General features: G+C 43.2%; 1 protein-coding gene across 3 annotated transcripts in view; it reads right to left on the minus strand.

Annotated features, from left to right (window-relative positions):
- Rbfox1 (RNA binding fox-1 homolog 1) overlaps positions 1-26,504 on the minus strand; it is a 2,068,553-nt gene that overhangs the window by 883,289 nt on the left and 1,158,760 nt on the right. For all 3 annotated transcript variants that reach the window (XM_040747948.1, XM_040747949.1, XM_040747950.1), the window contains one exon: positions 21,592-21,639. In XM_040747948.1, coding sequence (XP_040603882.1) covers positions 21,592-21,639 — 48 coding nt within the window. The remainder of the gene's footprint in view (positions 1-21,591; positions 21,640-26,504) is intronic.

Genomic DNA, 26,504 nt, shown 5'->3' on the forward strand with positions numbered 1-26,504 from the left:
AGGTGGGGGCAGTAAGAAAGCCCAACAGGTAAAGGAACTTGTCACAATGTCTGATGGCCTGAGTTCAATCCCTGAGACTTACATGGTAGAAGGAGAGAATCAAATGCTGGAGATGCCCTCTGACCTCCAAGAGGCACGTGGCACACACATTCACAAACATACACTCCCACACATGTGCTTCTAAGATGCATATACATAATAGGAGAGTATAAAATGGGGGTGGGGTGGTTGTAGGAGGGGAAGGGATGAGAACATGCGGGAACAGGACAACAAGTAGAGGATCCAGTGGAAGGACAATGAAAGAGATATCTTAACAGAGAGAGCTGCTATGGACTTTGGGAGCCCATTCCACGTGGAGGCATGCTCTTTCACCCTGGACACATGGGGGAGGGCCCAGGCCCTGCCCTGGATGATATGACAGACTGTGGGGATCCCCTATGGAGGGCCTCACCCTCCCTGGGGAGCAGAGTGGGGATGTGGTGAGGGTGGGAGGGGATGGTAGGGGTGGGAGAGGAGGGAAGGGAGAGGGAGATGGAATTGATATATGAAACAGGCTTATTTCTAATTTATATAAAAATAAATTAAAAAACAAAATAAAGAGAGAGCTGATATTCACTTAGGAAGAAGCTATTGCTAAGTAATTCTCAAGAATTCACAAGGATGACCTCAGCTAAGACTCCTGGCAAGAGTAGAGCGGAGGCCTGAACTGGCCTAGCACTGTAATCAAATTGGTGAACACCCCAACTATCATCATAGAGCCTTTATCCAGTGATTGATGGAACCAGATACAGAGATCCACAACAAAGAACCAGGCTGAGCTCTGAAAATCTATTCAAAGAGAGTGAGGAGGCAACATATGAGCAAGGGAAGTCAAGATCATGATGGAGAAATCTACAGTGACAGCTAAACCAAGCTCATGAAACATGAACTCTAGACTGACAGCTATGGTGACTCCAGGGGACCCAACTAGGCACTCTGTATGTGGGAGACAGTTGTGAAGCTTGGACTATCAGAAGGACCCCTGGCAGTAGGACCAAGATACAAACCTGGTACATGAGCCGGCTTGCTGGGATCCCATCCCCTATGGTGGGATGCTATTATCAGAGGTAGTAGGACCATTACTTAATCCTGGTACATTGGCTAGCTTGTTGGAGCCCATTCCCTATGCGTGGATGCCATGCTCAGTCTTAATGCATAGGAGATGGGCTTGGCCCTGCACCAACCTATTGTGCCAGACTTCGTTGATATTTCATGAGAGCCCTTACCTGTCAGGAGGAGTGGACTGGGGGTGGGTTGAGGGGAAGGTAAAGGTGTGGGAGAAGGGGTGGGAGGGAGAACTGTGGTTGGAATATAAAATGAAATTTAAAAGGATAAATAAATCATAAAAAAGAAAAAACTACCAATTGAGGCAGGAGATATTTTTGACATACAAGGTAAAGTGTGTAGAATGTGTTAGAATCTTATGTGCTTCAGATGGAAAAGATAGGGAAAAATTAGCTCACATTAGAATTTTACTTTTTGGTGTTTTTATTTGGGGCAAAGGCTCTATTCTTTGTTGTTTCTATTATTTCTGTTTTTGTTTTACAAGAAAGATATCACACTGTAGCCTTGCTGTGTTGGTTTGAATGAAAATGTCCCACCCTACTAAACTGCATGCTTCGTCACCATGGAGTGGAACTGTTTGGGGAGGATTGGGAGAGGAAGGCAGGTGTATTACTAGGTAGGAATCAGATGTGAACTCTCAGAGCTGCTCCAGCCACATGCCTGACTGTGTGCTGCCATGTTTCCCACCAAGATGGTCATGGACAGACTTCCTGCTACCATGGAATCATGGGCACCAGATCAAATGCTTTCTTTTATAAGTAGCCTTAGTAAAGTTAATATGTCACAGCAGTGTAAAGTTAACCAGGCTAGCCTGGAACTCACTTTGTAGCACAGGCTGGTATTGCACTTCTAACCCTCCTGTTTCAGCTCCACAGATACTGAATTTGGGGGTACATGTCTCTACATCTACCTTAAAATTCTGATTCTTGGATAGTGGGACAAACATACATGCATTTGCTTTTTACTTTGCAGTATGTTTGAATTGTTCTGTGATAAACATGAGTAGCCACTATGTGATGAGCAAACATCTATGTTAGTTTACTTTAGGAATAAGAAAAAATTAAAATGAAAGAACAAGAAAAAGAAAGCAATCCAGTTCATGCCTTTAGTCTATTTACTCAAAATCATCCTCAGACATTCTTCCTTTTATACAAAACTCTAAAATTGATCAATAAATAAGGGTTCCTTCCATCCCTCTTCAGCCCTAGAAATCACCCTTCTATTCCTTCCCAATAGGGATTTAGCCCAGATACATCCCACATGTAGCACAATTCAGCATCATTTGGTATTTAGTGTCTGGTTTATATCTCTTGGTGTACTGTCTCCTGATTCCTCCACAGTCCCTCAAATGATAGACACCTCTCTGTTTTATGCTTTGGGTGGTTTGAACAGGTTCAGGTTCACATAGAGACCAGACACACCAGGTGTAAACAGCTGAAGTCTTCCTGAAATGATTTCTGGGAACAAAACTTGAGTCCTTTGCAAGAATATGAACTCTCAACAACTGAGCTCTCTTTCCAGCTCTTCTTTCTGCTTTTTAAGGTTTTGAACTACTTATGAAAATTAGATTACCTCACAGACCCCAATAAAAGTATACTGTTGTAGTATGTCTATCAAATTATCATCAACAGTACCCTTCAGTTATAAAGACATAGCAACTCTGAACCCATACATTAAAGAGAAAAACTTCATTGATCACCAATGTAGCAAACTATAATGTCCCCTGGCTCTATTTCTATCCACTAAGAAGCAGAGTAGGAATGAACACTGAATCTCATACAAAAGGAGACAACCATATTTATTTAGAGTCCTTGTCAGGAGCCAGGGAGGTGACTTTGTGGGTAAGACTGCTGTTCAAGCGGGAGGACCTGAATTCGAATCCCTAGCACTCACATGAAAAGCTACATGCTGCTGGATGCATGCCTATAAATCCAGCACTGAGTGGGGCTAGAGACAGGAGGAAGGCTGGAGCTAGCCAAACTCCAGGTTCAGTGAGAATCAGGTGGGGAGTGACAGACCAGGACACTGGCATCCACAGGTACTTCCATGCTTGTGTATATGCACCATGCCCATGTACATCTACATACAGGAAAGAACCATTTTCAGTACCTGAAATAGGCCAGGTAATAAAGGAAGAGACAAATTATACAGACACATTTCTCATGAGTGTGTGTGTGTGTGTCCTGTGTACATTCTCATGTTTGTAGTGTGTGTGTGGAGGTCAAAAGACATCCCCAAGTGTCATCCTCAGGGAACCATGCACTTCTTTTGAGACGGGGTCTCTCATTAACCTAGACTCGCCTTTTAGGCTATACTGCCTGGCCAGTGAGACCCAGAGATCCATCTGTCTGCCTACCCATTGGTGGGATTATGAGTGTGTGCTACCACACCCAGCATGTTGCTGGGGATTGAACTTGAGTCCTTGTGGTTTCAAAGCAAGTTCTTTTCCAACTGAGACATCCCCCAAACTCCAGCTGCACACTCTGAGACTAACTTTTCTTCTTTGTCAAAGTGGTATTGGCACTGCTTTCTGTCTTAGTTAATGCGGATATTACTCTGAGAAAAGTCAACAAAGATATAACTCGTGTGTGCTGTGTGCAGACAACCTCACAGCTCTCTGGCATTCAGCTTCTCCCCTCAGACAAAGGCGATATCTCCAGGAGAGGTGGCCTTTTTAAGGAAGGCTCCTGCTTCCTTATAAAAGGCTGCTTCCCCAGCCTACAGGATACAATCACTGTGCTGGCCAGCCCACAGTAATTCATTACAGGGGACTTTACTCTCACATAAGATTTAAGCTGGTCCTTCATTTCTTCCTCCAGGGCCCCAGATCAGCTTCTAGGACACCGATGGAGGAGCCTGCCTCCAGCCCACACAGCGGCTCTTTATCTCACCCACATAGTCAGGAAGCTTGCTTTTCAAGGACAGAGGCCATTTCAGTCCTAGGAGTAATTGATAGCTCCATGCTTCCTTCCACTGCAGCAATTTTGAAGATGGCACAGGGCTGATGATGTTTGCAGGACTAAAGTTCAGGGGGTTGGCCCTGGCCAGCAATTGATTGTCTCTTGATATTCCTTCTCCACTGATACTGAAGCTGGGAGGAGGGAGGGGAAGCCATCTGCCCTTGGTGGCTGCTCAGGCAAATTAAAGTAAGTAAGTAAGTAAGTAAATAAATAAATAAATGTTATGTGAAGCCATACCTGTTTTCCTTTTAGCTAATTAAAACAGCAGCTGGAGCTAGGCAATGGTTTCTTGGTTGCACACTGCCACCTACTGGCTGTTTGGGCCACAACACCAGCAGTTCTATGCTTAAGATGAGCATGCAATTGCCCAGGTGTGTTTAGATCCAGTGCCTGAAATAAAGCTATGAAAGCATTCAAATGACCCAAGGCCAAAAGGAAATTCGGTAATCTGTGATTGATTATGTAGCGCACAAATTAAAAGTGGCAAGTCACAAGCTTGCCACTAATGCCCAGCATCTGGTGTGTGTGTGTGTGTGTGTGTGTGTGTGTGTGGTTTGGTCTTGTGCTATCTCAGTTTACAATAGGCTGTAGTTATATGTTCCCCCAGCACCTCAGAATATACATAGCTACAAGCTAATTATCACACTTAAGAAAATGAAATTTAATGCAAAATTCAACCTAGTGCCCAGCATCATAACATCACAACTGTCACCTAGATTCTTTAAAATATTAATTTCAGACTGTGTTTAGCGGAGCCTCTTTTGTCTTTTTATTTTACAACAACACTTTTCTCACTGGCTTTTTAAAAATCCGTGAGTGTGTGTGTGTGTGTGTGTGTGTGTGTGTGTGTGTGTGTGCATGCACTGTACATGTATGTGGAAGGCAGAGGTCCATGTTATCTGTCTTTCTTAATCACGTTTCACCTTAACCACTGAAGGGCTGGCCATTGATCTCCAGAGAGTCTTCATGTCTGCCTCCCCATGCCGTGACTAGAAGAGCACACTTGGCATTCTAACACTGGTGCTGGGGATGAAAAGAGGAGCCCTCAAGTTTGCATGGCACCACTTTACTGAATAAGTCAAATCCTGCAGCCTCACTGCTTGGTTATGCTGGCTGACCGGTCATCAAGACCCAGGCATCTGAGCTCTGTCTCTGCAGTGCTACGAGTGGAGGAATGAGCTACCATGACCACCTTTTCACGTGGGTTCTAGAGCTCAAACTCCGGTCCTCATGCTTGTGTGGCAGGCACCTTACCAAATGGCCCAAATATTCAGCCCCTCCTTCTATCCCTTTCTTTTCTTTCCTCTTTGTTCTGCCTCGTTTTGTTTTGAAAATGTGTTGTAAAAAGTTCGCACTGAAACTCCACAGAGAATCTACATTGATGATAAAGCTATTGTGCATCAGCTAACATCAAATGGTAACACCTTTGGCCCTGTGGGACATAGAGAACACTCTGGTAACAATCTGGGTTTTCAAAATGGGAGGAGAAGATACTCCAAGCATAGAGGCCAGGGATCCTGCCATGCACATGACCCCACAGGCAAGCTCTGGGCCATTATGAAACACAAGGTTGACAAATGTGTCCAGTGTAATTAACAACAAAATCCCAACTTTCTCTTTCCTGAAAATGAAGTACCTTTTTCAGTCATTGATAGCTGTAATTTAAACAGGAAGCAATGGAGCTGTGCCTAGAAATGGCTCCCCTTGTGGCAAGCTTTGGGAACTGCATCCAAGAACGTAATTCTCACTAAGGCAACAAGACTTCTTTGTCAGAGACTAAGTTTAGCAACAGGCACTCATGCAGTAATGTGTCTTGATGCTGTTATTTCACATTACAGAGGTGAGGAAAGACACAGAGAGGAAAGTTATGTGACCCATATAATCACATGAACAACAAACATTTAATTTACTTGACAAAGGTGTGTTGTTGATGGCAAACTGGCTTTGTTTCCTGAGTCTGGAGAGGAGAGAGAAACAGTCTTGCCCTTACATAGTGTTTATGTGTTTACATCTTTAACTGACAGAATAAAATGAGAGCAATTTGTTATTTTGATTGGTTTTCCCATTAGACATCTTACAACGGTGAAGGAAAACACTTATACATACATGTCTCCTGCTCTAAAAACAGGAACACACATCATCAGCTGACTGCTTCTGTGAAATCCAGCTGAACTCTTCATAGTCCTGAGGACAGCTCACCATCAAGGGAGGGAGTGGAGAATTTTAGCCAAGATTGGCTTAGGATATAAAGTTTTTCTGACTCTGAGACTGGTACAAAGACTTAAAATTTTCTATAAGTTGCATTAAAAGTTACTAAGGTCCAATCAGCATCATGCTTTATCAACATTTGTATTGTGATGGTTGTGTGAGAACTAACAGAATTCTTCCCTCACCATGAAAGCCCACTCTAGTCAGAAAGTTCATTCGGAAATATACAGATATTTTAATAATTATATAAATGTAACTTTAATATTACAGCACTTACTGGATAGAGAGTAAAGTCCACTGACCACTATTTTCTATGTCATACAAGGAAAACACAACAATTTAAATTATAATGATAGTGGCTGTTTGCATCAGTTGTCACTCACTAATGCCTGTTTCCTGGTGAATTTAACTTGGACACTGGAAAAGCAGAATGAGAGTCTAAGCCCAACATGTGTAGTTACTATAAATGAGAACCTACCACCTCATCCATGAAGAGGTCAAAGAAGATGCAAAGACAAAGGGTACTAGTTGCCATAGTTACAGTTTCATCGGTACCCGAGGATATGGGAAGTTCCACCCTAATTGCTATCTTTGTGCTTTTTGTTCTCAACCAATATTCAAGGTGGTCATTCTCTTATGACCCCATCTTATGGATGAGGAAGTCACAGGTCAGACACACCAAATTCTTAAGAATTCTAAGTCCACATTGTGAAGGATTGTACTGAGCCCTGTTCCAGCCCAAAGTATACACTCTGAACCACCCACCCTTATCTCCCACACAAAAGCATTGCTTTAATAAACTCCCTGCGTACATCAGGCTCAGAAAGTAAACAATTAGAAACTGGGTTTTGTTAGGATTCTAGTATTTGTTCATAAACAGGGTTCTAGCATCTGTTCTCTCTCTCTCTCTCTCTCTCTCTCTCTCTCTCTCTCTGATGAACTGACAGCTGACAAACAGAAATGAGAAGCAGAAGGAATGGAGTTTACACACACACACAAGCAGGGAATGCTTGGCTTTCTCAAGAAGCACACACATGTGTCCCTGGATGAGTGTGTTGTCACTTTGGTTTTGAGTTCACTATTTCTACATTTCAAATTTTTGAAATGAGAGTGTGATCAAAGAAAGGTAGAAACATCCAGTACATGAGTACACAGCATAGAAAAATAACAAAACTACATCCCGAGAGAGATGGGACCATTGGGAATGTTTACCAACAGATAGAGAAGCATCATTACATCCATATTTTTCAGCTCACAACACAGAGGGGCCCACAGCTCACCATCAAAGGAGATTTTTCTTGTAATGCAGAAACCACTGCAGAGATTCACAACTCATCAAAATACAGGAAGTGACGATCTGGAGCCCAAACCCCATTGGCAAAATTGCTATAAAATGCTTATACCTGAGGCTCAGGGAACATCTCGGAAGGAACAGAGATATGGAAAGAGCCAGAAAACCTGGAAGTCTGTTGCACAGTGTCCTCTGCTCACAACAGGGAGGTTTTGCCTGTGGAATCTCAACAATATGATTGCATAAACAAGACCTGTATAAGAATCATACTAGGAAAGTGCTCAACATCCCTAGCCATCAGGGAAATGCAAATCAAAACAACTCTGAGATATCATCATACTCCTGTCAGAATGGCTAAAATCAAAAACACCAATGACAGTTTATGCTGGAGAGGATGTGGAAAAGGGGGAACACTCCTCCACTGCTGGTGGGAGTGCCAACTTGTACAGCCACTTTGGAAATCAGTATGGAGTTTTCTCAGAAAAATGAGAATCAGTCTACCACAAGATGCAGCAATTCCACTCTTAGGCATATACCCAAAAGATGCACATTCATACAACAAGGACATCTGTTTCACTGTGTTCATAGCAGCATTATTTGTAATAATCTGAACCTGGAAGCAACCTAGATGCCCCTCAACTGAAGAGTGGATAGAGAAAATATGGTACATTTACACAATGAGGTACTACTCAGAAGAAAAAACAATGGAATCTTGAAATTTGCCAGCAAATAAATGGCACTAGAAGAAACCATCCTGAGTGAGGTAACCCAGTCACAAAAAGACAAAAATGGTATATACTCACTCATGGATGGATTTTAGGCCTGAAACAGGGAAGTGCCAGCCTACAATCCTACAATCCCCAGCCAGAAAATTTGGGAAACAGGGAGGACCCTAAGAGAGATATGCATGTATGTATGGTAACCCAGAGAAGGGGAACAAAACAGAATCTTCTGAGGGGATTGGGAGCACGGGGGGGGGGTGTGAGGAAGCTGGGAGAAAGAGAGGAGGTGAAGAGGAGGGGAGAGGAGGACATGGGGGAGGAGGAAAGTTGAGTAGGGGGAAGACTAGAGGAGAGAAGGATGAGAGATACCATAATAGAAGGAACCACTATAGATCTGAAGAGAGATCTGGTACTAGTGGGATGTCTAGAGGCCTACAAGGATGACACCAACTGGCAATCTAACCAATAGTGGAGAGGCTACCTTAATTCCGTTCCCTATAACGTGATTGATGACTTCCTTGTGTGCCATCCTAGAGCCTTCATCCAGTGGCTGGAGGAAGCAGAGGCAGACACCCACAGCTGAACACTGAACTGAACTCCTGGAACCCAGTTGGAGAGACAGAGGAGAGATGAGCAACAGGGTTATGACTTGACAGATGAAACCCACAAAACAGCTGACCTGAACAAGGGGGATTTCATAGACCCAAGACTGATGGCTGAGAGGCCAGCATGGGACTGATCCAGACCCCCCTGAACATGGGTGTCAGTAAGGATGCCTCAGAATCCTTTGGGGGCCTCAGGCAATAAATCAGCATTTAGCCCTGTCATCCAGATGGACTTTGGGAGCCCATTCCATGTGGAGGGAAGCTGTCTCCACCTGGACACCTGGGGGAGGGCCTAGGACCTGCCCCAAATCATATGACAGACTTTCGAGATTCCCCCATGAAAGGGCCTCGCCCTCCTTGGAGAGTGGAGTGGAGATTGGGGGATGGGCTGGGGGAGGGAGAGGGAGCTAAGATTGACATGTGAAGCAAACTTGTTTCTAATTTAAATTAAATTAAAAAAAAGAATCACACCAGTTGACATGCCAAAATGTATGGAGGAAATTTTCCAAAGTCTACCCCTAGATAAAAGATCATAGACTCATAGACCATCAATGGCTTCTGACAGAGGGAAAACCAGTTTACTTCAGGAACAAGCCCCAAAACATGGTTAGTCATAAACCCACGCACATATAAGCAACACTAATAGAACTCAGTAGGGGAGATAGACAGATGATAGACAGACAGAAAGACAGACAGACAGATAGAACCTGGATGTCAAATAGCAGATGGCAGGTTATACATGATACAAGTACTCTGAACTCATGCATGAAATTCTAAAAACACAAATTTAAGGAAACAGGGTGAAAGAACAAATAAAACTTTACAAAAAAAAGAATGTGACTAGAAGACATGATCTGGACATGACTATGAGGCTCAGGAAGTTAAACAGAGTCTGAGATGTGCAGGGGTGCAGAGATGTTGGAGGAAGTCTCCCCCTCATCATCCCCTAGCATGACAGGACCACTTCCTGGACTCCGCGCACCTCCATAACTTGGCTTTCCCTCAGGTCACCTTACCACAGCGCTCGGTATATTCTTTTCAGTGGACCTCTTTCTGTTGTAATAAACTGTTAGGGCACCACCTGGCAATATTATCAAACTGTAAACCTGCCACAAGCAGACCTCAGATTAAATGAATTGAAAACAGCAATATTCCTCACTTAATAAGTCTGCACTTGCTAGTCTGGCTGCTGGAAACTTGGTTCTCCATTCCAGAAGATTAGCGAGTGGGAGAATGATGCTGGAGACGTAGCAGAGACATGCAGAGAGCTGTTCACTCTTACACATGGGAGATGGAGATGGTTTGAAAATGAGATTATATTCTCGCTGTGTGGCTCAGCTGTATTCCACAACACCCTGCAGCACCTCCAAAATTGCTTTGTTTTCAGAGTGTAAGACTCAGGTTTCAACTGGAAACACCCCTGGATTCCACTGGGCCACCAGGCCTCAGCTGGTCTCTTGGATGAACTATAGTGAGCCTATCAACTATTCATGGTCAGTGATTGACTTCCAGAGCTCAGATGGGGAAAGTGAGAGCTGCTTTCAATCAGTTGGAGCCTCTACTCTCAGAAACATCAGGCTTAAAGGATTCCCTCCCTCTGTTCTATGCATCTTGTGCCTTAGCCATGGTATTTCTTAGAAGTATATCATTAAGGAAAAAGCGAGTCTATGATCTAGCCTCAAAAGATTACAGATTCTTTTGCTATCAGGAAACCTCTGGGATCCTTTTGTACCCTAGTTTTACAGTGTTACTTTTTAAATTTTCATTCCAATTGGCAGAAAAGAAATAAAACTTATATGCAAGTACTATCTGTTACATATCTATTACTTCTCATTGTGACCAAAACATCTGGCATAGACAACTTAAAGAAGGAAGCAGTAAGCTCATAGTGTCGGAAGGTTCAGTCCATCATGGACAGGAGGGCATGCTAGGCAGGGGAGCTATCCACATCACAGCAAGCTGGGAAGCAAAGAGAGGGGATGCTAACACACATCTGGCTTTCTCTTTTCTCCCTTTATTCTACCTGGATCCTCAGCCCATCTATATTATAGACTACAGATGAAAATGAATAGAAAAAAGGAAATTTCAGTAAAGTGAATTTCATCTCTTCTCCCTGCCTGTCTTGGGAGAAGCGTATGGCTGAAGTCATGTATCTCCTGCTTCATACTGGCACTAATGTTCTGTTTGGTCACTTGGTACTCAACCTGTCCAGTAACACATGAAAGTTATTCCCTAACCTTATAACAGACAAGAGTCTGGGGAGATGGTTCAGCTGGTAACATGCTTGTCACACAAGCATAAGACTCTAGAGCACCCATGTATGCCAGTTGTGGAGATATGTGTCTGTGAGCTCCTTACTGGGTATGTAGAGGCAGAAGGGTCCCTAGGGCTTGCTGGTGAGCCAGGCTAGCAATATCAGTGAGTCCATGCTAAATGAGACACCCCACATCAAAAACAAGTTAAAGAAGAAGAAAAGTAGAAGAAGAATTCAATGTCAACCCCTGGCCTCTACACACACACAAACACACACACACACACACACACACACACACACACACACACACACACACATATATATATATATACACACACACACCAGCCTTTGTAAACACTCCACTTAGTAGGCAAACATCATGGTAGATATATCAAATCTTTGCTATTTCTGTTCAATGTCCATTTGTATTACTCATCTTTGTCACGATGTCACAATATAAATAATAGCTCACTATCTTTAAAGTCAAAAAATGAAGCAAAGACCTCACAGCCTGTCTGTTCATGGACAGAGCCATCAAATGCTAGAGTGACCCAAACTTTTCTCCTAATCAAAGCCACACTTTTAATGAGATTTGATCTTTGATTGAAAGTGTAAGGCTGCATAATGAACTTCTGGGTCATTATGCTGCTCCAGGCTTAATTTTTATTTAATTCCAGTTCCCTGATGTTTGTGATATGGAGTTCTTAATTTCTGTTGGATCTTTAAAACTTTCTCTTTTGGATCTTTGATGTCAGTTGCCTTTTGGGGGCAATAAGTCCATTTTGAACTTAAGAGGAATGAAATAAAAAATTCTAGTCTCCATAGAAACATATCATTTCTGTCTACATCTTTGAAAGTGTCTACATTGCTATTGGCCTATTGGCCCCATATTACAGAAGGGCTTTTAAGTAATGTCAAGTGTATTAGATGCCCCTAATTTTGGAATGCCTGCATAGCAATGGAATAACTACTGTCTGTGGTCAATCAAAAGTAGTGCAGATTGTAATTTGGCTAGCTACCCCCTGTGTTACTCAGTATTCAATGTCACCTTATGCCATGTGGTAAGACTTTGGTATTTGTTCTCATATGTGCCTGAATGCCATATATTCACGTGTGTGCACCTGTGTTTGGTATGTGCAGAAACAAAGTGAGTTACTATCTAGATAACATCCAGGTCTCTTCATCCACAGGTCCATCCTCCCTTCACACACCTACTGAAATGTTACTACAGCCTTCTGCAACTTAAAAGATGATGGAGAATTTACTTTGAACCAGGGACCCTGTGACCAGACCTACATGGGGTAGGAATCATCATTGTAATGAAGAAACATTCTATAATCTATAGGATGGTGACATGGTATTCAGTCCTTCAAATCGTGGCAGGCCTTTATCTAAGGATCCAGCAGTGACTGGAATTTCCCTTTCTCAGTACACTATTTTCAAGTGTAGCTACATGAACAAGAAGCCTCCCGAGGTTTCCTTCCAGCTCCCTGTAATATGGTCATTTTGAAATAGAAGCATGTGCGAAATATGTGTTATATGTACATGTAAATTCACATGCTATATGTGGGTGTTCCCAGCAATCCTTGCATGTTTATACATGCTGTGTGTACATGTGTGTATGTGTGATATATGGACATGAGTGCACAAGTGGTGTATATATCTGCTTTGTGTGTGTACATTTTATTCAAATGTGTGTCCATGTGTGATATGTACATATGTACACACATGTTGTACATGTACATGAATGTGATTGTGGTAAGTCTATGATTGATTTAGGATGCTCTGGTACACCAGGGAATGTGTAAGTTTTTCAGAGCTGCTAAAACAAATGAATTTCCTCAAGACTCTAGATCTTGAGTGTCTAAAACCAGGGCTCCATCAGGACTCCTCTTTCCTTGCTTCTTCCTGACTCTGATAGTGGCCCTCTGTCATGCGTTCCTTGTATTGAGTCTGCATCACTCTGGCCTCTGGCTCCATCTCCATCATTGCTTCCTTCTCCTTTATGTATCTGAGTCATCCCCTCTTTGATTAGGGGCCATCCAAAGTCCATGGAGCAGTTATGTAGCAGTGTGAGATGCTGTCACAAATAAAACTAAATTGCTTCATTCCTTGCCTCCCTTCTTCCTTCTATTTCCCCCTCCTCTAGAATGTCCTCTCTCCTTTAAAAATCCTTAGTTTAAAATAAAACAGGGAATGTGCTAAAATATATACTCCTAAATGTTTTTTATCAAACTCCTTCACACACAAAGAAAGAAGGCAGAGACTGAGCATGACTACCTGTTGGTAACCCAAGCCCTTGGGAGAGTGAGGCAGGAAGATTGTAAATGCATGGCAAATCTGGAATACATAGTGTGACAAATTGCGAGAAGAAAAGGATCTGAGAGATAGAGAGGAGAGAGGGGGGGTGGGTTGGAGGGATGGAGGGAGAGAAGAAGGGAGGGAGGGAGGGAAGGAGGGAGAGCACATCATATGATGAATATATTAATTATCTTGCATCTTACTTGTGGAATGACTTCACAATACAGATGAATATCAAAAAATATGCTTATGTTTGAAGTATACAAAGATTTTTATTTAGCAACTACACATCAAGAAATCTGGAAAGATGATAACACAAGTGCATACCAATGGAGAACACTGAGTAAACTGATTTTTATAAACTCACCTAGGAACTTGGGAGGTGTGTGCTGCAAGTGTTCCTGCACAATAGAGGTATAACCTGAGAAGCCCGCCTCCCTCAGCCTCCCCCAGCCTCCCCAGGATCTGCTGATGTTGCCTGAGGTCCCATCAAGAATGATTTCAGCAAGCTAGTTGCTGAGATGGATGGCATCATCTCAGGAGTTTTTGACCTTCATCAACAGGAAGAAAATTTCAGCTGAACCCTGCAAAAGTGCCAGGACAACATAAATCACGTTTGGACAGCCTGTGCTTTCTATCTAACGCGGGAAGACACCCAATCATACATCGAGACCAGGATAATAAAATGAACCAACGGAAGAGAAAGAAAAATTAATTAGTGTTCAGTCTGCTCATCATGTAAAAAGCTACTGGCCTTTTTTTTTTGGTTGTTTTTTTTCCTATTAAGAAAATGAGATGACAGAACTGTCCTCAAAAAAGAAATAGCTTGCACTTAATTAAGCATTTCTTAAATACATTTTAATTCAGAGTTTAGAGAAAGAAGGCATCACTAAAAATTACACAAAGGAATGGCCTTGCTTCTCTTAAGCAAAATAAATGACAAATGAAAGCAATAGCTGTAATTAATGGTATTAAAATGCAAGCAACTCAGCCCCAGTTAATATGTAATTGTGGAGAGAAGACAAACCATGCTTTTAAAATTAAGGGATCAAAACATAGCGCTGTTCATCTGAGGCTGAAATCAGATTGCTCATCACCACAGTGGAATCCACAGAGCACACTTCTCCAGAGTCCACACAAGGATACCCGACAGAAGGCTCATATTTATGAGATTTGCTTTGTGCATATCCAAGAAAACATCAGTGCATGATGGATGCAAATCTGAAGTGTAATAAGAAAAATAGACATGCTCAAAAAAGTGGATGTGTTAAAATGGGTCTTCTGTTCCACCTTGGACCAAAGTACAGGGTCTTTGGTTTGTTTCAGTCACAGCTTGCCAGGTTTGATGACAGGAAGAGTCTATACATAGCACATGTACTGGGGCTCCAATTCCTTCATTCTCTGCAGGCATTATTAATCAAACACAAGTTCATTCATCTGTGTGTGTGTGTGTGTGTGTTTGTGTTTGTGTATCTGCTAATTTTTTTACTATGGAGATATCACTAATCAATCACACATTAGTACTGGCAAGGAATGTATCTATACATAACACATGTACCACTGCTTCCAATCCTTACCTTCTACAGTCATCCTTAATAGATCACACATTTGTTCTAGCAGAATTCCTGCTTCTCACTGTCAGTCTGCTGTTATCAGCAGGGGCATGCTGGTAGGGTCCCAACCAGTCAGAATGGACGCCACTGAAACCAATGCTCAGCAGCGCTTTATGCACATCCTTAGCCAGACTGGAAAAACCCACAAGATGCCTGAATTTTAGAGTAATTGGGGACTCAGGACACAGTAGAATCTTTGTTATTTACTCTGCTGTTTACTAACAGGTCTCATGAGAAGGTAACACAGAGTCAATGTTAAAAGCAGAATGAAACAGTGTCCTCATAAGCTGGACCATGGTGCCTACTTGCAATCCCAGGTACTCTGAAACCTGAGAGAGAGGCAGGTCTTGATTCCTAGGAAAGCCCGAGCTACAATAAGACGTTTCAGACCAGATATGGCTCTACAGAATCTGTGTCTCAACATTCCAACAATAAACTCATGAGGCAACTTGAACTCTAGGAACATAGCTCTCCATCTAGCCTGAAATGTGGTAGCTCACCAAGCCCTTGGTGACCACAGAATGTCTCATCTTCATTTCCATGTTCTCATGGAAAATTAAGGAATTAAGCAGCCAGGAAACTACCAGGCTTGGGTTCAAACTTTGGCATTTGAGAATCTGAGCTAAGCTGATGGCCACTCTGCGACACCAGAAGAGAGCTCTGTGAACTGGCTTCAAGGCCAAGAGGAGTGTGTATCTGAAAGCCTGCTCCACATTCCCTCTTGCAAATTCTGGGTTACATCTGGGCCAGCAGGACTGCAGGGTGTGCCCAGCACCCCCCCATCCCATCATCTGTCAGCCCCTGGCCATGGGAGCCTGATTTAACTTGACACTTCAGTCCACTGTAGACGCTCCATCAGTTTCACCTGTGTTTCCCTTAGTTCACCACCACCCTCAGGTTTTCCTAAAATACATGCGAGAGAGAAGCTCGCCTAGCATCCCATTTTCAAAGTTAAGACTTAAACCTGCAGATAGCATATCAAAGGCAGGCACATAAAGACATCCTGAACTCAAACTCTTATCTATGAAGCTAACTCCCAGCCATCCTGGGAAGCCAGACATGGACAGGAGCCTCCACCCCAGAGAGCATGAAGTGCCTAAGCATTGAGGACTGAGGTTGCCTTAGCGTGAGTGGATGAGAGGACACTGGCCACAGGAAGGCATCACAGAGTAATGTTTTGCAGTGGCTCCAGTTGTTTCTTCTCTGCTGAGAACCTCATTACAGAGATTCTCATGTGTGGGAGCTACTGACATGCTAGGAAAAGTGAACTCTTGAGTGGCGCACACTGATTCTGTTTTGTTTAGCATTCCCAGAGAACTGCATAATAGGAAGTACAGCCTAGTGGTCAGGAGTCAACGGAGCTCCACGTGTGCTGAAACCCATCTCTCCCCTTACCTTGAAGCATCTGAGGCACGTTTACTAATCTGCTCCCATCTAGTAACTCATTTAGGAACAAAATTGTATGGCTCACAAGGGTCTTGGAAAATATTTGATTAAAACATTTAATATGAAGAACTAAAACCTGCCCTTGGTATATTCTCTGAGGGTCAACTAGATGCTGCTATTTTCCCCTCTTACAAAAATTCATCCAAGAGGCAAGGAATGAGAATCAGCTGATAGATATGCAAATAGATATGTTTAGCATACATGAAGTCCTGGGCGAGTTCCACATAAACCAAGTATGATGTTGCACACCTGTAATTCCAGAATTAAAGATAAAGACACAGGAGGATCAAGATTTCAGGACTGCCTTAGCCCCATGGTCAGTTCAAATTCAGTCTGGTATCCATGAGAACCTGTGTCAATGATTATTCCAAAACAGAGATGAAGACCAGGCTTCTGGGAATGAGCTAGGTGTGACAGCAATGGTGACTAAGGACAAGCCACAGCCTTGGGGAGCTAACATGAAAAACAAAATGTGAATGATCAGAAAAGCCAAGGAACATAGGCAGGAGGGCACCTCCCTGGCCACAGATGGCAAGATCATGAATGAGCTGACAGAAGTCCTGAACAACACAAGCAAAGACACAAGGAGGCAAAGAGCAAAGATGTCTAAGCAAACACTACATAGACACCCTAAGGCCATGACAGTATGTTTTACCCCCTGTTCCTTTTACAAAGCTTTACCAGATTCCGTGTAAAATTGATCATATTCTGTGCAATGGGTAGGGTACTTTCCCTGCTTACTGAGTTTTCTTAGCCTAGCCTGGCCTATTTTCCATCTCATCCTTAAGCCCTGTTTTCCTCCGTATCTTGAGCCTCAGTTCTCAGGAGTTCCATACATTTGTCATGCTGTTTGTACCCAGATTGGGGTACTACTGGTGTGTGTGTGTGTGTGTGTGTGTGTGTGTGTGTGTGTGTGTGTGTGTGTGTGTTTGATGGGAAGATGTGAACAAACATCTGTGTACCGTAGATAGAGCACAATCAAAGACCAAATAAACAATTTGACTAAAGCCAACATGGTGAAGTAATGGGCATATCAGTCTTATTTAGGGATCACAAGTGAGGAGTTACTTATAGGGGCAGGGATAACTCATAGACCATTACATCAACAAAAAGACCACCCAGCATGGATTAAAACTTAAGACAGCTTCATCCTTGGAGCTCAGATCTATTTCCTCTACAGGACAGGAATAGACTCCCCATCCCTGCTGATACCATTGTTCAGAACTATTTTTGGCCTTTCATCCAGAACAAAAGCTGGTCAAAGGTACCTTCTGAGTGGGCATTGCTAGGCAGAGCACATCAGCTTCTCTGACTATCACAGCTTCAAGCCCACACAAAGAAACCTGAGCTGGAACCACTCAAAACCCTTCCATAAGATTTCTTGGCAGATCCAAAGCTGTTTGGCTGCCCCGGGCCAGGAGATAAGGGAGGAAAAGAAGCCCTGCCTGTGTTTACAGCTTTTGACAAATGGGCTCTTGTCTTCCCCTGACAGACTCCCTCTGACTCATGCACCAGCCTCTGTACTCATCACCAGAATCACCGTCTTCATCATAGTTTGAAATTCAGATGGATTTTACACCACAAATAAATATGAATTCAAATGTCTCAGTTCCCCAAGCAGAAACCCAGGTGCGGTAATGTCATGTTTGTGCAGCTAGCTGTACAGGGCCAAGCAGGGATGCAGTGTGATGGGTAACCACCCATCAGCTTTGCTGAGCCCACATTAGTTCTGTGGCATTTACCTGGGGGAAGCCATTATCCATGGTCCAGTATCAAGTAGCAGAGTATGGCACTCCACATGCCTTTAATATCTTGCAGTGCCTTCTTCCAGGAGACAAAGGATAAGGAAGGACCCTATTATGCTCTGGGTACCTTCTCAGGGGCCCTGCTAATTGACAGGTCAGAAGTGAAAGGAACAAAATAAGACCTCATATGGGTAGCCACCTCGAAATGTCCCATAAACAACCGGGTGAGGTCTCCCAAGAGACAGTGATCCCCAAAACAAGCAAAAAGACAAGACACAGAAAATGGGAGAGAAAGGGAATGTTTTCTCACTCAGCTGAGTATCCTCTAGGGGATACCAAGCCTGATAACCTAAGTCCCTATGGCAGTGAAATTAGAGAAGCAACTCCTAAAATTTGTCTTCTGACCTCACATGTGTGTTTGAGGTCAGAAGACAAAATATTAATCGATAAAATAAAAACTGGGATCTCTGACTGAGTGGGGGCTGTCATACTGTCATAGCTCTTCCTATCAGCCCACAGTGCCACAGGGCAAGAACCCATCTCCAAATGAACATCACTAACTAGCAAAAGGGAGCAAAGGTAAGCATAAAACTGGAAGCGGAAGGACTGGGGTGTGCCTCGCGCCTCATTTGGTAGGGTGCTTGCCTGGCATGCAGGAATTCCTGATGTGAGTCGCCAGAACCACATTGTCTAGCCATGGTAGCCTGAACCTGTAATTCGAGCACCCCAGGGGTGGAAGGAAGAGGAGCAGAAGTTCAAGGTCATCCCCAGCCACACAGTGAGGATGAAGACAATCTGATCTACATAAGACCCTATCAAGAAAGAGGAAGGGGGGTAGTCAGGGAAGGAACCTTACTGAAGTGTTTACATTTCAAAAAACAAAAGTCTGCCAATGAGATGTGCACTGAGGCATACAGGCACCAGTGGAGATGGAGGGACAGAATGAATCCTACACATGCAGAGCATATGGAAAGACAGAAAGCAAAGGAAGATTATATTTTTAAAAGACACAAAGATGAAAAGAAAATCAAAGTTATTCTTGGATGCTGTCAAGTACTGGAGGGGGCCTGAGCACTATACAGCCTTCTCAACTAACAGGAGCTGTAGAGAAAAGCCTGCCAAGTCTGCCCCAAGAGCAGTCAGCTGCTGTAAAAATCCACACAGGCCAAGGGGTCATTGCTTCTGAGGCAGGTTTACTTATTATTGTGGCACCTCTGTCATCTCTTGTCACTTTAATTCCACTTTATCAAATTGCCAATATTTCCTGAGGCATTTAGGTTGTACAGAAAGGGACATGGAGGACTTGCACATACCAGAAGAAGGGCCAGCTCTTCAAATGTATAAATCATGGTAACAAATTATACATCAGAGTAGCAGAAGGTCTAGGATGCATTCTTGGATGCAAATGATAGGCACTCCAGCTGCTACAGCAGACACCTCCCGGTGTGGATGCAGCTGTATTGCCAGCAGAGAGGCTACTGGCTATGTGTTCTTCTGACAGGGCTGGAGGATATGTCCCCTCCAGGACACTTAGATTTTGATTGATCCTTTTCCATGAAGTGAAAGAACTCCAGGAGACACAACACCCATATCTAGGGAAACATGAGATATAACACCCATATCTAGGGAAACACAGTCTGAGCAGGCTCTTCCCTGTATGTACACTAGTAAGACTCAGCAGCAGCTGCTGCAACTGTTGGATTCATTTGTGAATCAATCGTGTCAGCACAATCTCAGGGAGTAAGTGAAAAAGCTTTCAGAATTTTGTTTTATTTAAAGTGTCTAACATAACTGGAGTATATGTGAAAAGGGTGTGTGTGTGTGTAATACCCTTTCTCCAGAAGAATGGGGAAATGTAGAGAATGACTGTATAACTTCCAAGTGTCGATGATGGACAGAGAGACCACACACAGTAAGGGCAGGAGAAACAGAGCCTGGGTGGCTTGGAATTCCAGAGTATGTTCCATCTCAGGTGCCTGGTTAATGAAAGAGCTGAAGTCATTCCTTCAACACCTACTGCCCTGGCAGCTTTCAAACTCTGTCAGAAAGTTAGTTCTTAAAAATGACACTGGACATGAATATACTTATAGACATCATAAAAGTTTCAAAGAAAGTCAAAGCATCCTGAATTTGGGATGTAACCAAGGGAGCTGGCTTCCTGAGCACTGCAATATGAGCTCAATGGCTGGAAAAGGAATAGAAACTAGGTAAAGGCTATGAAGATATGGGCCACGTAAGTGGCAATGTTTTTGTGTCTCACGCACAGATATCCACATGTGTACACATTAGAATGCTCACTTATTGCACATGGAATCAGAAACTAGAACTTCAGCACAGACACGGGATCAGAGCTCAGCTTAAACAAAACTGTACTGTAAACCTGAGCTGCCGTGATCCACACTCCATAAAACTATGCAGACGATCGCTTTATATTAGAAAAGAGTCTTATGTTGAGGGGTCATCTGACACATCAATCAGCAGATGCTATAGCCATCATAAAACCACTGTTCAAAACCTTGCCATGAGATGATGGCCACAGGAGCCCACAGCAGCACCATCACAAAGAGAGACATATTCCTAGATCCGTAGAGTAGCCAGGAGTAGCCAGGAGGTTCATGTCTCATGTTCTCGTATACGTAAGCTCATTGGATGCACCACATTAATAGTGAGACTCCATGTGTTCAGTTGTGCTTTGTCACAGAAACTTCTGTGAACATTTCTAATGAAGAGAGACTGAGAATATCAAACAACAAAGACCTGACTGCTGCGTCTCCTGAGGGGACCCAGAGCAAGACTCACAAACAAAATAGATGTGTGGGAAACTCATTCATGTCCAATGTAACCTTCCAATAGTCTCCAATCTCAAACAGGAAGTCACAGGTGGGTCCTGAAGGAAATCAAGGTGAACTGTCTATCAAGTAAATACACTGGAAAAGATACACAGGGAATATATGCTGGGAAACAAGACATCATAATGCATATAATATTATGCAACACTATGTATGGTACTTGCATCAAATATCAAGCACATTGATCAAAATTGCAACATGAAGCATCAGTAAATTATTTCTCTCTGAAAAGGATAGTAAAATAAAACCACAGAACCACATATTTGTAAAAACTAATTACATTACCCATTCCTGGATATAGCCATCAGAAACAACACAGACAATGAGGGAATAAAATGGTGGTCATTTTAAGCTGTGACTGTCTGTGTCCAAGTGTCAATGCACAAGTCACCTCCAGAGCAGGGACTGGTGAGGGGCACCAGAACTCCTGGACTGCAATTACAACATTCCTACTGTGTTTGAAACCAGAAATTAAAAAAAAACATGAACTTACCTTTCTGTCCTCTGTTTCCGAGCAGTTATTGCAGTTGACTTTGATATCCTGGAGGAGGAGAAAGAGGGAAAAAGAGCAGAAGTCAGCCTTGTACTTGGAGGACATTCTGCAGCACTGTTGAGGTGCCCTTTATATTAATGAAAGATCACTCCCGCCAGCTCTTTCTTTCTCGAGTCATTGCACTTTATGATGCTTTTCGGAGGTGTTCACAGTGGTGTTTGCATTAGGGGCATATGGGTGTTGTGAGGAAGTTTTATTACATGCAGATGAGGGGTGAACCTGAATGCTACTGGTCAGAGACCAGCGAAGAGAAACTGAGGGAGGGCCATTAAAATTTTCTCTCCCTAGTATCTTTATTCATATGAGAATGAACATTTTTCAGCAGATTTAATGTACTCCTCTACATGTGACATATGCAAAATGTATGCCTTCAACACATGCCATCATCATGTAGCTATTCTTTTGTTCATTCAGTCATCTCCCTACTCATCTGTCTGTCCACCCATCTATTTACTCATCCTCCCAACCATCAATTTATCTACCCACCCAATCAACCAACCAACCACCCATCCAGCTATTAGTCCATCAATCATTCTGTCTATACCCATCCATCCCTCAGTCCATCTGCCCATTCATCCATTACTATATGTATTCATTCATCTAACCATCAGTTGATCTCTTTTGCCATTTACACATTTATCCATTCACCTATCCACCCACTTAACAGTCAGTCTATATGCCTGCCCATTGATCCATCCAAGCATCCATTCATCCATCCATCTATTCATTCATTCATTCCTTCACAATCCATTTGTCCATCTATCCATCCACCCATCCACATTTTCATTTATCTGTCTGGATGCTTGGCCACCCATCCATTTATCTATCCACTCACCCATTCATTCATTTCTCTATCCATCCTTCACCTAATTGTCACCTACTCAACTGTCTATATTTATTTCATATCTACATATAATACAATTTTGTTATTTTCTCACACAAAGGTGAAACTTATGGTTCCCAACTTGAAAGAACTTATTAGAAGGGGAGACATAATCACATGAGAAACTATGGAATTGATTTATTTATGCAAAATACTTGGGGTCTAAAAGATGGATCATTAGGTAAAGACACCTATGGCCAAACCTAATAAACACTTTCAATCACTAGGATACACTTAGTAGAAGGAGAGATCCAACTCCAATAAGCTGTCCTATGACTTTTACAGCTATGCAATAGCATGTACTCCCTCCCAACCTCCTCACAAAATAAGTACACATACATAAAAACCCAAAGAGTAGTGATATTTAGTACCCACCAATATCAGGCCAAGTTCTAGATACAAAGGGCCCAATAATGTATGCAATACAGGACAGAACCTACCTTGACGATTCTCATATTCTGGGGACAAAGAAAGAAAATACAAAAGGCAGATTGGTAAATGTATCTGGGACAAGATATGCACTACCATGCAAAACAATCCAGAGAGAAGTTGTGAGGTGCTGAATGCAGGAGCCTTAGATTTCAACCAAAAGAAGTTTAAGTCTTGAAGGACAGTCCACACTGAACAATGGACCCCTGGAGTGAAGTCCCACCAATGGAGTAGCACGTGTTAAGACCCCTGATGGCATTTTAGGTGCACTCTAGCAAGGAATATGACTCTTCAGCCAGAGATAAGCAAAAGAATAAAGGGTGGGGGAAGAGAGCAGAGGTCAATGCAGTGTCTGCAAAACAAGACAAAACAAAACAAAAAACACTTAGGGAGCAGCAACTACAGCTAACTACACAGCAAAGACCTTAAGGTGAGCTTCCTGGAAATCAGGGAGCAATATCAAAGGTTTAGGTTTTCTGTTTTGTTTGTTTGTATGTTTGTTTTTAAAATGCATTCTTATGGTCATTTCAGGAAGTTTACAGAGGTTCCAAAAGAAATGAGAGAGGGAGAATGAGATCCAGAGAGAAAGAGAAAGAGGGACACACACACACACACACACACACACACACACACACACACACACACACAGAGACAGAGAGAGAGACAGAGACAGAGAGAGAGAGACAGAGAGAGAATATGAAGGGCTGAGAAGATTGCTCTCACAGCATTTGAATTCAGATCTCTGAAACCTATGAAAAAGCTGGATGGTTCCCCTAATTCCAGGACTCAGAAGTTGTAGATAGTGAACCAAACTGGCTATCTAGACTAGGCTGTACTACCAAGCTCTGGGTTCAGCTGAGAGGCCCTGCTTCAAAGCGCAGAACAAGAAGGAAAACCCCCAGTGTCAGTCTAGGCCTCCAAACATACACATGTGTACCACACAAATTAAAAGAAAAATAGAAAGAAAGGAGACAAGGGAAATTACATAACTATGGTCTGAGAATACTATTTCACTGTGAATTGAAACAAAATCAGCAGGTTCAAGAGACATCTGGGCCTCCGTAATTATTGAAACAATCCTCAGGTGCTAAAATATGGAAAAATGTAAGTGTGAAACAGGGATAGGTGAAGAAAATATAATGCACACACAGCTGAATATTTTGCAGCCATTAAAAAGAAAGGAAGTATGGGGTTTGAGGGAGTATGAAGCAATGTGGTGGGAAATGAAATACTTCAGGGGCAGAAAAAAAACCACCATAGGAAACTAAGATCTCAAATATGAGGAGACAGGTAAAGGTGTCTAGCCAAAGGCTGGCAGAGCCCTAGCAGCCGGCAACCTGTCAATCTAATGGAGCAGTCTGGAGGAGACACAAAGAGTGAACTCAGGGGTCTCCTGTACGATGTGGTGACTGTAGTTCATACTGAGCTGTATCTGTAACAGATGTCACAAGAGTAGAGCCATGATGCACACTCACCACAAAGTCTGTGTGAGGCAGCTAGGTGTAAATTAGATTCTCTAGGTATAGACTTCCAAATACCCACACCAACCTGATAAACACATACAGCTAGCCTTTCTCAATTTAAATAAACAAGTAAGGAAGGATACACATTTGAGTACAGAACCCTGGGCTGAGCGCTCATTGCTGTATTAGGGACCTACAGGCTGGATTCAGGGTCTTGTTTGGACTCCTCCAGTCTCATCCTCCGCCACAGAGCATCTGTGAGGACTTTGGTACAAGACTTCCCCATTCAGAATCCCCGACTCTTCTCTGCAGCATGGGGTTAATATGAGCAGTAGCTGTGTTCCTAGCATGGACCTGCCTCCCATTCATACAGTATTATGAAGATGCTGCGAACATCCATGCCTTAGGTCTTATCGCAGTGTCCTGAGTCAGATTCCACAACAGACATTCGTGGTCTTAACAGGTGCTCCTCACCAGCTTCACCCTCTCCACCTCCAAATTGGTGATCTAAAAGTCTTGCTGTGATTTTGCACAGAGAAGGGTCCTTAAAAGGAAGACTTCAAGGTAATCAAATCCCTGAGGTTAGGGTCTGATCCAATAGGGTCAGTGTCCTTGCTCATGGAGCCTCCTTGGCCTGGGGATGTAAATCAGTTGATGAGCTATGGCTTTAATCCCCAGAACCACCCAAAATGTGCCTAGTGATGAATGTCTGTCATTCTGCACTCAGAATGTGGAGACAGGAGGGTCAGGCTTTCTAGGCCATCCTCCACTAAACAGATAGTTTCAGGTTACTCTGAGCTAATGAGAAACATAAAGAATATTTTTTTTAAAAAATTCAAATCAGAGAAGCCTCCAGAAACTACTGTTGCCCCTTGCTGGAGGCACGAGCAGGAGAGGTACAGTATGAGGAACAGTCCCAGGATGTGGGACACATTGGCCCCAGGGGTCTCCTTCCTTGCCTTACACACACTTATCGAAGAGCTACACTCTCAGATACTGGACTAGCAATTGCTTAGTGGAGAGGAGACCTCATGCTCACTTTCTTGCTAGGGAACAAAAGCTGAAGAGGAGCTAAACTCGGGGAGAGAATGCAACAAGCAAGGAGCGCCTCTTTGCCACTGGAAACATGCATGGGGATCTGGGCCTGGCATCCAAACTGCTGGGGAGGCCAAGGCGAAAGCATCACAGGTCTGCGATATAGAGTCAGTTCGATGTCAGGCCAGCGTGGGCAACTTTATGAAAGTGAAACACTTGGGAAAAGTAAAACAAATCAAAGAGAAAGAAAGGTGTCGCTCTGTGGAGGAGACTAGGGCGGCCTGCAACTGTTGCTCTTTTAACCACTGCTGTCACAAGTTACAGTCAGAAAGCCACCTAGCGGCCCAGTGAGAAGCCCTGGGGTTCTGCCTGCTTGGCCTCCCTCTGACCAGCTAACTCAGGGATTTCTTCCCTTCTCCAAGTGGAAATGTATCAGGTTGAAACGAAGGGTCGGGCTCTGCTAACCTCCGAAGAAGTGGCAAGGTGCTAATCAATAAACTGATGAAATCAGTGACCCCGAGGCAGGTTTGCATTTTTAATATGCTATGGAGAGCCCACCTGAGTGATGGAGGGAAGAAGGAACACGCCACCTTGCAGGATGGGAGCCCTGCCGCTTCTCTTAGATTATCCAATTTATTCTTGTCAGGATTAATTTACTAAACCCAGGCTGGATTTTTTATTTAGATGATATTGTTGGTTTGTCATGCGCCTCAGATCCACACTGAAGGCGCCCCAGGGGACGGCGCTCGCTTCTGAACAATGTTGGGCTCAAATTGGAAAAATGTCACTTTGGGCGCGAACAAATTATTGTTCAGATCGCTCTGCACAGAGCGGGCGTCTCCGGATGGTTCCGAGGTGACCTTTTCTGAACCCAAGTCATTGCATAAGTACTTCAGGCCCACTTGATAACTTCGCTTGGAAAATAACTCAATGACTTAAGTATTAAGTATGAATCTAAAGGCTTGTACTCATTGCCAAGCAATCAATTTTCCTGCAGAAGCGGCTCGTTGGCTCCTGTAGCAGACGGCTGGACTGTCTCCAAT

Source organism: Mesocricetus auratus, unplaced genomic scaffold, assembly GCF_017639785.1.
Source record: "Mesocricetus auratus isolate SY011 unplaced genomic scaffold, BCM_Maur_2.0 Super-Scaffold_100007, whole genome shotgun sequence".
NCBI lineage: Eukaryota > Metazoa > Chordata > Mammalia > Rodentia > Cricetidae > Mesocricetus > Mesocricetus auratus.